General features: G+C 35.0%; 1 protein-coding gene across 1 annotated transcript in view; it reads right to left on the reverse strand.

Moving 5' to 3' along the window:
• Positions 1-1198: 1198 nt before the first annotated feature.
• ENPEP (glutamyl aminopeptidase) overlaps positions 1199-12760 on the reverse strand; it is an 85580-nt gene continuing 74018 nt past the window's right edge. Inside the window, exons 18-20 of the mRNA XM_055342471.1 lie at positions 12297-12437; positions 3655-3733; positions 1199-2672 (exon numbers count right to left, since the gene is read on the reverse strand). Of these exons, the coding sequence (XP_055198446.1) occupies positions 2520-2672; positions 3655-3733; positions 12297-12437 (373 nt within the window). The 3' untranslated portion in view covers positions 1199-2519. The remainder of the gene's footprint in view (positions 2673-3654; positions 3734-12296; positions 12438-12760) is intronic.

A 12760-nucleotide genomic window follows, 5' to 3' on the forward strand; every position in this document is an offset into this window, starting at 1 on the left:
TTAGAACAGTGCTTGGTTAAATAGAAAAGTTTGCTATTATTATTGTTATTATTCGCTAATGTTTCAGAAAGCCCCTGCCGTCTGTTCCCTCCTTATTCTCAATTTCCTTTGAGAATTACTATTCTAAATTTTTGTTCCCACATTATATTTATCTTTTTTTGGACTAATGCTTTACTAGCATGGAGGGTAAACTATAGGAATACCATTGCCTTCAACTCAGTTGTATATCTCTGTTTCCCAGACTTTCCCCACCTGTCACTTTTATGTTCATGGTTTATTATTTGAACTGCTACTTTATATTTATGTGGGTGCATAACAATGATCTGGAATACAGGAGTAGACTTCCTAGGTCCAAGGCAGTAACACAGACCCTGCTCCTTGCTACATGACCTTGCTGATCATTTCTTCCAGTTAATTTTTTTAAGTTGATGGTTTACTGCGGTTTAATTTTGGAAACAACATACTAATTTTCCTCCCTTGTGAAAATCAGGACAAACCAAGCAAGCAGAGTAGTAAATTGTTCTTGGCATAGATCTGTCTTTCGGTCTTTAGCCTTTTAAAAACCAGATGCTGTTTGAGAAGGGCCTGATGGGCTAGTGAAGTTATTATGACAGAGTGGGCATAGCTCCTTTTCACGTGGAGTAAAGAGAACTAAACAATTCATTCTCCATTTTAGGGCTTAAAATGGAATGAAACAGAATGACTTGTAGGCAAGTTGGAATGGATTTATTTACCATATTCCTTAAACTTATATTTTTCTTTTTTTTAAGATTTTATTTATTCATAGAGAAAGAGAGAGGCAGAGACACAGGCAGAGGGAGAAGCAGGCTCCATGCAGGGAGCCCCACGTGGGACTTGATCCCGGGTCTCCAGGATCACACCCCAGGCTGCAGGCAGCACTAAACCTCTGTGCCACAGGGGCTGCCCTATATTTTTCTTTAAAAAAATTATTACATAAAGCAGGAGGATCAACCATGAGAATAGTGGGGCTTTCCTGATGATTTATATTGTTAATGTATTTTTTAAAATAATAGTTTTAAAGTTCTGGTATGGAAATTTCTTTTTTTTTAAATCTTCTCTGCCCCACCCCCCACATTTGAATTTGTCAGTTTAGCTGTGTAGATTGAGAAGCAATAATTAAGAAATAGCAGTAGTTTAATTAAGGCCCATTATTATGTAAATAAAGTCAAAGCTAAGATTTTGATTTTTTCGTGTGCTTTAATTAACATTAAATCAATCTTATTTTATACTTCTGAAGATTCCAAATAAATTTAGATTTTCTAGATATAGTAGACTCAAATACAGTCATTTAGCTTCTTTTCAATTGGACTTACATTGTGGATCTACTAGGCATCAAGTACCATAGTAAACATATTCTTGCCACTGGCTGTTACAAAATTGATACCTTTAATCAAGTCACGAATATAAATTTGATCAGTGCTATTTTGTATGGATTAGGATCTAAGGGTTTGTACATAAAAGTTATCTATGAGAAGATATATCCTCAGATATGCAGAGTCATGCTGGAGATATACATGGGTTTCCTCATTTTCACACTTAGATTGCTAGGTTAGATCAAAGCTAAATTCTAATTCCATTTAGTTTTATGGAATAATCAGCCTTCTCTCTTTCCTGACCAGTTTCCAATTATTTAGCTTTTTTTCTCTAAAATCCATGGAGCAAAGTTAAGCACTGTCTTCCCTCTAATTTCATAGCATGTTTGAAGGAGCTTTGTAGGGAATGGAGCAGGACGACAGAGTACCAAGCATGAAAAAAGCTAGGTTCTTGAATTGTATTTGCCTCATGCTAAATTATTTAGGGAATGCTGCAGTCATTATTATTCGAGAGTCAAGTGACACTGGAACACGACATTTTTTTTTTCAAGTTAATCATTCAGATTTATTTTAAAAAGGAGAGGAGAGTTCTCTTGTTGATTTTACAGTGAAGGCAATAGCCATTTCTTTGGCTAATTCATTTGAGTAAAATTTAAACCTGGGTTACTCTGGTAGGATTTAAAGGAATAGGACACATGTGAATACAATGATATTAGGTATGTGTAATTCTGAATAATAAAATAAAGATTAAGATGGTAATTTAGGTCCCTCAAGTACTGGTATTTAAACTTTAAAAATCAATCAAGAGAGAAGATTAAGTAGTGTTTCTTTGGTACTTAAAAATGTAAAGCTAAGACCAAATTGTTCTATTTTCACAGATTTAAGATATAAAGAATGATATTTAAAGACATTAAAATAGCTATTAAATTCTCTTCAGTTTGCAAAGAATCTCCAATGAAGTACACTTAGAAAAAAATCCCTGAGTACATTAACTACTCTATTAGTATCTTCCTTCATAAACAAAGAAGAACAATTTAAAAGCTTTGCAAACCATATAAACACACTACTTAGCAAAAGCAGTATCTGTGTATAAGACTCCCTCCATAGTACTTGTAAATTTGGCCACCAAATATAGAAGAGGAGAAACAACAGATTCACAAAACCAAAATATGACATTTGGACACATTAGCCATTCTTAGGTAAATCCAAAAACCACTGTCTTATGGTGTTCCTATTTTGTCTTAACCACTCGATATTGTTCTTCACTGTTTCCAGCACTTGTTCCCTGGGTTTTTCTCCTGCTCCAGCATCTGGATATCTTTTGAAAAAGCTCTCCATCTAGAAAAGAGAGGGAAATAATTAAGAAAGTCATTTTAAGCCCCATTAGTTTTCAAGGCTTTTATTTACAGGCTGGATTTGTTTCCTTCTTCCCTGGAAATTCACTATCATTGCACATGTCTTGGTGCATCATTCAGACTGAGCTCGTCTCTTCGATTGGCAACCATTACCCATGGCTTTTGGACTGTTGGCAGCACGTCAGGTCAAAAGACGCTTTCCCATCCTGGGGAAGGAGAGCAGCACATCGGTGGCTGGTGTGCCCCTCTGTGATTCTGCTGCTTCTCTACTTTGTGCATTCCCCAGGGTGTTCCCTGGAAAACCCAGTCTGTCAAATGCTGGCTTGGCTTCTCTTTCACTTCAGGAGTCCAGAACATTTTAATATACTTTCAGTTCCCTTATTAAGGACTCACAATAACCTCTCTGTTACCTTGGTTCTATCATTTGTCTTCCTTCCAAAATCCTCCCCCAATCATAGTATTGTTTGCTACTTACACAAATAAAATTTTTTTTTGGTTCTTAACACTCAGAAGAATGTTAACATTCCAATATATAATATACAGATATTGAAAATTCATACAATCTCGATTTTCCAACATCCATAAACATTTTCCCCTCTGGGAACTGAGACATTTGAAACTGAAAAGTCTTTAAATTCCAAAACAGTGAATTTTGGAAGGAATCAAATCTTGACCATCCTATTTCAGGTCACATTTACTATCCATGCTTTGGTAAAGCCAAAAGGTCTCATGTAGCCTTCTAAGCCTCTCAAGGCCTCAGCTTCTCAACTTTTACATTTTGTTTCTTAGTTAATTGAATTTTTTCAGTTTAGAAAATATAGGTATACATTTAATTTGATATAAGAATTATTTCTTTCTCCTTATCTGAGAACTAAATAGAGAAAATGCCATTTCTATTTTTAAAAAGGCAAAAAAATTGTAATCCTGTTCTTCCTAGATGAGTATAGAGGGATTTAACTTCATACCTGCCACAGCTGTAGTTCAGTGTTGAATGGTTCTGCTATTGTGACAATCCTGCCAAGATTTCTGTCATTGATTGTGTATCTGAAGAAAAATTTAAGGAAGTAAAAGGGAATATAAGTGCCTAGAACTTGAAATCTTGGATTTTGTGGATTTTTAACAAAAGTCATTTTCAAAGTAAGCAAAACACAGTAAGTAAACACATTTCATTTAAAATTTCTTTTTTTTATTTTTAAAGATTTTATTTATTCATAAGAGACACAGAGAGAAAGAGAGAGGCAGAGACACAGGCAGAGGTAGAAGCAGGCTCCATGCAGGGAGCCGGATGTGGGCCTCTGTGGGCCTCGATCCCAGGACCCCCGGGATCAGGACCTGAGCCAAAGGCTGACGCTCAACCACTGGATCACCCAGATGTCCCCTCATTTAAAATTCCTATTCAAGAACATTTCTTAGCACATCTTTAAGTCTTTTTGTAGACAGAGCCACAACATCATCCCAGATGTGGTCAACTGCTGCTTGGATTCCCATCCCATGATCTGTTCTTTTATCCTGCACATGTGAGAACCCAGACAGAGATAACATCTCTCAGCCTCCCTCACAGGTAAGTGCAGACCGGCAACTCAGTTCTTATCAGCGGAACAGGAGCAGAAGCTCCACCACCTTCAACCTCTGGCTCCTTGCTTAAGTCAAGGAAAATTGTTTGCCTTGGACTTCTTGGGTTTTTTCCCCCTTCTTCCAAGCTTCAATCACACCGACAAGATAAGGTAGGCCTCCTGGGGCAGAACCTTTTAACAACTTAGAGTGCTCACTTCAGGAGCCTAACATGAGTGAGAAATAATTATGTATGTCCTTTAAGCTGCTGCATTTCTGTGTTTCCCATACAGCTGAGAAGCTCAGTCATATAGGCTGATACAGACTAATAGTATAGGCAAGTAGCTAATAAAGCTTTTTGAAAAAAGAATAAATAGCTTATATGATCTGTATTACTCAGGCTATGCATACACTTGAAACTAAGTGCAAATATAGGATTTTACAGATGATACTCTATTCCTGTCCCTGTTGTACTTTTTTTCTTAAAGAGCAAGAATCAGAAATTTCCTTACAGACCGTAATACAAATAATTGTGATACAGATAAACATCTCATCGCAACCAATCACTGTGTGAGAAAAACCACAAGAATTATGTATTAACTTTGAATCAGTGGAATACTGGTGAAGAATAAAAGAAAATGTATCGCTATACAGACAAGTAAGCAAACAATAGAAGAAATTCTACATTTAATAATTATCACATAACAGGGGTGCCTGGGTGGCTCAGTCCATTAAGCATCTGCCTCTGGTCATGATCTCGGAGTTCCCAGATGGAGCCCCATATTGGGCTGCCTGCTTAGCAGGGAGCCTGTTCCTCCTTCTGCCCCTCACCCTCTCTTGCTCTCTCTCTCAGAGAAATAAAATCTTTAAAAAAAATTATCACATAACAATAACAGACGCCATGGAGATAAAAGCTAATAAAGTTTGTTGTACATATCTTTAATTTTTTTATACTAAAAACTCATAAAATTAAGGCAAAATTTTTTTTGTTGTGAAAAGAGGAAATATTTTCACTATACAAAGAACACTTACAAATTGGTAAAAGGGAAAAATATGCCAATGTGAAATTATGAAAGAAATGAATCAGCAGTTTGCAGAAGAAACATAAAGAGAAAATATACCAATGGGAACAAAACATGAAATGTATCTAATAACACTGATTTTCAGTGGACTAGGTCCAGTGTTCACTCTTATCACAGATACCACTGAATTTTATTCCACTATATCTTTCATCTTTCATGTCATAGAAGTCTAAGGTAAGCAATTTCCCTTAATGTTATCAGTCATTATCCCAAAATAAGACTGAGCCATCTATTCTCAACACTGTCCCGATAATGTATATGCTGTACTTCCTTGCTCCTGACAGACTCTGAGATTTCCCAATCTCTTGATCCCTTACCTAGCCTTCTGGAACTATCCCTTTCCAGGAAATATTACTTCTCATTTGGAGAACGTTTATTTTCCCACATCCTTCATAGAACCAGATCAGAAAAGAAGTTGTATGCTCATGCTCCCCATTGTGGATTCCAGACCTTTATTTCTCCACTTTTTTAAAAGATGTCTGTTCTTTCTAGTTACTCCTTCCCCTCACCTAATTTATGATACACTTTGACACCTGACTTCTAGTCTTCCTCTCTACTCAAGCTGTGATTTCAAGGTCCACATCGATGATAAATATAACATCATAGCTCCTTACTTTCTTGACATTCTCATTCCCAATGATTTTTCTTTACCTTGGCCAACAATTTTCTATGATCATATCTTGTGGTCATCCATAGGTACACTATTCATTTATGCATCCTCCATGATAAAATTTACCTTTCAGTTTTCACTATGACTATTCTCTGACTTTATCTGGATTACTGGACCATTGACCATGCCTATCTCTACTTTCTCCTGGACCATCAGCTCTTCCTTTTCTTGCACTTATTTCCTTCTGTAATTTATAGTCCATGGTTTACCACTTTCAAAAACATTTTTTTCTAGGTCCTAAACTCCCTGATCGTTTAATAGTTTGTTTCTAACAAAACTCCAGCTTGTGATGAAATCAACTGCCCATTTCCACTGTATCTGCCAAGGGAGGTCTCTCAACTTTTTCTAAAATGTTTCACTATAAATTCATGAACATCAGTCTTATATGTTGACAGTCCTCTTACATTACCCTAGTCAATTCATTCTCTCATTCTTTGAATTACTTTTTTCAAGTGTTTTCACTCTCTTCCAACCTCCAGACATTCTTCTACTTCCCTCCCTCTGCAACAAGGATGACCTTATCTTCTAATTCACAGAGAAAACACATAGTAACTCCTACATCTTTTAGTTTACAAACATACAAAGATGCCTGTTTTTCTTCTATCATCTGTGCATTGCTCCAGTTTCTCCCCTTCTTAAAAATTCTATTTTTAAAAGAACCTTTTATGTCTTACATATTAAATTTCTCATTCTTCACTGGGTCTTTCTCTTCAGCTGTAAAACATATTAAACATATATAAACTATCTTCCACATAAAAGAAGAAAAAAATCTTCTTCCTTGATCTGGCATCTCGATATCCTTTCTTTCACCTTCCCATTCATAGTCAAACTTTTCAAGAGATTTCTGTATATTTTGTATCTTCAATGATTGATTTATTAATTTGCTTCAATTTAGGTTCTGCCACTTTCACTCCACTGAAAAGCTCTTTCTAGAGTTACCAATAGCTTTGTGCCGATAAATCTAATGGGCATTTTTCGGTCTTGGATTTACTCAAATCTTAAGTAGCATTTGACAAGGGATTATAACTTCCTTGAAACAATCTCCACTTCATTTTTTTTTATAAATTAATTTTTATTGGTGTTCAATTTACCAACATACAGAATAACACCCAGTGCTCATCCCGTCAAGTGTCCCCCTCCGTGCCCGTCACCCATTCACCCCCACCCCCCGCCCTCCTCCCCTTCCACCACCCCTAGTTCATTTCCCAGAGTTAGAAGTCTTTATGTTCTGTGTCCCTTTCTGATATCTCCCACACATTTCTTCTCCCTTCCCTTATATTCCCCTTCACTATTATTCATATTCCCCAAATACAATCTCCACTTCAATATCTCAAAAGAGACTCAAAGGCATCATAAATAGCAAACTAAACCCATTGTTCTTCTTTTCCTTATCTTTTCAGAAATCTAGGCATTATCCTTATTACCTCACCTCTGTCCTATTTCTAATTCACCAAGCTCTAAATGTTGTTCTTAACTCTCTAACATCATTATTCTATCCAGAGTCCAATCTACCACTATCTTTTGCTCAGACTGCTCCAATAGTTCTCTAACTGCTTTTCTCAAATTCACTTTGGCCCCCATCTACATCTATGCTTTACCACCACAGATTTCTTTTCAAAGTAAAATCAATCATTTTACTTTCGTAATTAAAACCCTTTAGTGACTTAGCATTCATTGCTCTTAATACAATAGCCCAAATCTTAACCTGACCCTGCAGATGTTGGCCCTTACTTTTCTCTTTTCTGATAGAAGGTATCAGGAATGCTTCACCTCCTGTTCACTTAATTCACTTCTGCTCTTCCTTTAGAATTCAGCTCAACAAGCCCTTAATGTCCAAATTCTCTTGACTTTGTCAGTTTCCCTTTTACACTCTTTCAGTGTGACCAGAACCTCTTCTATTTATAGTTATTACAGTTTTAAGTGTACATGTATTTGTGTGATTCTTTTATTAATATCAGTCTCCATTACCAGACCCTAAGCTCCAAGAGGACAGAGAGCCAGGTCTATTTCTACTATCATATCTTCAATGCCAAGCACAGTGCTTAGCTCATAGTAGATGTTACACAATATTTACTGGATGAAAGGATTATAATTTAAAATGAGATATCAGTTTTTATATACTCAATTACCAAGGAATTTTCTATTTTTCCATAATTTAAATTCTAGTCAATTCACAAAGTTCAATATTACTTCAGGAATAGAGTTCAGTGGTTCATCATTTACATATAACATCCAGTGCTCATCATAACAAGTGCTCTCCTTAATACCCATCAACCGTCTATCCCATCCGCCTCCCACCTCCCTCTATCAGCCCTTGATTGCTTCTCTATAATTAAGAATCTCTCATGATTTGTTTCCCTCTCTCTCTTTTTCCCCTCAGTTCATCCGTCCATCCATATATACACACACCACCTCTTCTTTATCCATTTGGGGTGCATGTACTCCTTCGAATGTGTATTTTTGTATCCTTTGGGTAAATACCTAGTGATAGAATTCCTGGGTCATAGGGTAGTTTTATTTTTAGCTTTCTGAGGAACTGCCATACTATTCTCCAGATTGGCTGCACCAGTTTGCATTTCCACCAACAGTGCAAGAGGGTTCCCCTTTCTCCGCATCCTCACCAACACCTGTTTTCTCCTGTGTTGTTAATTTTAGCCATTCTGACGGGTGTGAGGTGGTATCTCATCATGGTTTCAATTTGTATTTCCCTGATGATGAGTAATGCTGATCACCTTTTCATGTGTCTGTTGGCTGTTTGTATGTCTTCTTTGGAAAAATGTCTATTCATGTCTTTTGGCCATTTCTTAACTGGATTATTTGTTTTTTTGGGTGTTGAGTTTGATAAGTTCTTTATAGAATTTGGATACTAGCTCTTTATCAGATATTATTTGAAAATATCTTCTCTCATTCAGTAGGCTGCCTTTTAGTTTTGTTGATTGTTTCCTTCACTGTGCAGAAAACCTTTTTATCTTGATAAAGTCCCAATAGTTCATTTTTGCTTTTGTTTCCCTTGCCCCTGACGATGTGTCTAGTAAGAAATTGCTGCGACCAAGGTCAAAGAGCTTGCTGCTTGTGTCCTTCCCTAGAATTTTGATAGTTTCCTGTCTCACACACATATAAGTCTTTCGTCAGCAAGAATATTTCTAAGGACAGCCCTAAGTATTAGCAAGGATTGGAAAAATGGGCAAAGTTAACAGTAAATCTTTTTCTGGGTGACCATTCTACAACATTCATCAGAAGATCTGGAACAGTTTTATTATCCAACAGATAGAGATTGGCTATTAAACTAATGTATCTCCACACTGAAATATGATTGAACATTAAAGATGAATTGAAGAAGCATACTTAAAGACTTGAAAAGACATCCATAATAGAGGATGATATAGGGAGAAAATCAGGTTATAAAACCATGTGTATTATATGATTCCATTTCTATAAATAAACAGCCATAGAAAAATGTCTCAAGAAAACAGTAGTACGACAAGGGTTATTTCTAGGTGGTAGAATTACAGGTGATTTTTGTGTCCTTATTTTTGCTTATCTGTATTTTGTGCAAAAAATACTTACCTATTTTATAATAAGAAAATAGGGATTTAAAAAAGGAAATCACATTAAGTTGCTATATTGATATTCTGTAGATTCAAAGAAAGTCTGTTAATTAGAGGTAAGAAAACAATTTTTCTCAGTGACCTTCTATAATTATAATATTCCTCTTCTGTTTTGTTCTTAGTGATTACAAATTAAAGGATATTTTGGGGAACTAGCAATGAACAGATTGAATTAAGACTGAAACTACTTGTATAAATACTAAAAATGTAAGAACAAAATATGTTTATCCCAATAAACCAGTATCATATGAAGTGTAGCATTTAGAGGGAAACATGCTGTAAATTTATCATATTAATTACTTTTAAAATACGAATTTATCTTAAGGGATCTCTGGGTGGCTCAGAGGTTTAGTGCTTGCCTTTGGCCCAGGGTGTGATCCTGATGTCCCCGGATTGAGTCCCACATCAGGCTCCAAAACATGGAACCTGCTTCTCCCTCTGCTTGTGTCTCTGCCTGTCTCTCTCTGTCTCTCTTATGAATAAATAAAATTTAAAAAAATTTATCTTAAATATTTAAAAAATAGCACACAACACAACTGACTTGAGTTCATTTACCTTCACAGTTTCATCTAAGACTTTAGCGGAATAAACAAAAGCAAAGACTAATTGCAGAAGTATCTGGAATTTTTTGAGTAAATCTCGAACTAGAAAGGGCAATAGTGGTGTGGCCATCAGTTGTCATAAAAATGACATGACAAAACCCTTTATAAAAAAAAAAGCAGCTTACTTATTTTAGTATGACAATAAATTGTTCAGGAACCTAGGCAGGAAAATCACTCATTCTGAGTTCTGGGAAATATTCAAGAGTTTGGAAATTTTTGTACAAAGTTTGCCCATTTTTGTTTAATTCATCCTATCCAATTTTAGTGGGGAAATTCTAGTTATTCAAACTAACCATAATTAATATTGAGCATTATTTTTGTGTGCCACATGTGGTTGTAATATAATTTTATGTTTGAGGCTATGTAAAATAATACCTCAAGAGAATTAGGTCATTAGACTATGAAGAAATATTAAAAGCCTTGGGCAAGGGTTTTAGAACTAGCACTGGAAATGGTTTATCAATTTATTATTTTTTTGAAAAAAATTCAGGATTAGGTCTAATAAATTTATTTTAAGGCCAGGTGTTTATGACTTTTATTACAAAGTAACACCTGTTTTTTCGAATTCTTAATTATTAACAGGTATGATAAATGAACTAATTTTTTAAAATGAAAAATATATTATTTTAAATAAATCACACCAGAACTATTAAAAAAGGCCTTGAAAAGTACTTTATTTAATAAACAATAAGGGAATGGCCATTTTATTCTACAAAATGGAACATTATTTACTTATCCTTTTTCAATAATTCTAAAGTAAGCATTCTTCTTCATCTGCATAGGTTCCCTGTAGCATGTACCAAAAAAAATGAAAGACTTATAGTCTTTTTGATTAAAACAAAATACTCAGTACATGTCACTAGGCATATATTAAGCAAATGAAAGGTACTAGCTTGCATTACATGAAGTGTTACCTCCAGATAACGTGTTTTCAATAAGTAGATTTATAATTCTAATTCTAATAAGTAGATTTATAATTCTAAGTCATGAATTTCACTGAAACAGTTAAAAAGAGATGGACAAAGTATCACATGTGCACACACACACTCACATACACACATGCCAGTCAATTTTCATAGAGATGGATAAGAAGTTACATTCAATCACTGCAAGAACAGAAAAGGCAAAAATTTATCACAAATAGGCAAAAGTAATGTTGGGTATTTTAGTTGAAAGCTACAGATATAATCTGGATCTCAGAAGGATGAGAAATGTGAAAGAACCTAATGGCAGCCTGGTGAATTGTGGGGTAGAAAAGAAAACAGAAATAAAAGTTATCTTCATGGTTAGTAGTTCTGATAAGGCAGCCATTATCAACGAGGCAGTGCTGATGGGAAAACAGGAGAGATTAGGAAGGGATGACAGGGGCTATTACCCATTGTGGGGATTACAGACAGTAAAGGTCTTTTGGTCAATATTTACACATCTATTTGGGATATATAATCTATATTCTATTTCATATTCTGTCAAAAAATTTTTAATGAGACTAAGCACTAAATTTAGAGGATTGGGACCAAGAATAGCAACATTTCTTCTAAATGAGGGTGAAGATATAAGGAATTTGGGAAACCATCTGTTTAATTTGATTTGCTCCTCTCTTGTCTCTATTGCCTGGGAAATAGAGGTCCCTATAATACCTAAAGTATGATTATCTGGTCAAGGGAAATAAAAGTTATCATCCATATAAACTCAGTAAGATATAAGGCTCTAGTTTGAACCCAAGTCCAGAAACTTACTTAGTTTTCATTAAATATTGAAATTAAATAAGTGCATTATACCAGGTGCTAACACAACAGGAAGAATCATATTAACTTGTTTTAACCAAACTAAAAATAATGCAATTTAGGCATCTTTCCAGATTTCAAGACTCTGTAGATCAGATGGAAACAATAATTTCCAGAGAAGGAATTAGGCCTAAAGTTAACTAGTAAATTGCTTCCTGAGCAGTAAAATACCATGATCCTTTACTTCTAATAATATGCCATTCCAGAGATTGTATAGATGTCAGAGAAAGTGCAGCAGAGAGAAAAAAGAAAGAACTTGTAGATGATATCAAACAAAGAGAACAAAAAAACCATTGTCTAATTATCCTACCTGTTAACTAGATATTCCCAGTTGAGCTGAATCCAATTCCAGGCCATAGTCTTTCCATAGCTGTTATATGAGATATATCGGATGACTGTAAACACATCCTGAGTTTTAATAAGGTTTGGGTCCTTGAGCAAATCTAAATATCTAGGAAAAGACAAATAGAAAAACAATTCAAAACGTTAACTATTAACTTTAAAAAATTAATTGAATTTATTGAATAGAAGCACTTCACTCACCTATTATCCCACTTAACTAAAAAAAAAAAGAGTAAATTAAGGGAAAGTACTTATACTTTTATTTTCTAAAAGATAACAATTACATCTTATTTGTTCTTCCCCCAGATTATAAGAAATAAACTTCTAATGTAACCTATATGGTTAGATTAGTTAGCTATAATTATAGTCTAATGCAAAGAAGTCCAAGATAAATTAAGTGACCAAGTCAATAGATTTTTATTAACTCTATGC

Source organism: Nyctereutes procyonoides, unplaced genomic scaffold (genome assembly GCF_905146905.1).
Source record: "Nyctereutes procyonoides isolate TBG_1078 unplaced genomic scaffold, NYPRO_anot_genome, whole genome shotgun sequence".
Taxonomy (NCBI): Eukaryota; Metazoa; Chordata; class Mammalia; order Carnivora; family Canidae; genus Nyctereutes; species Nyctereutes procyonoides.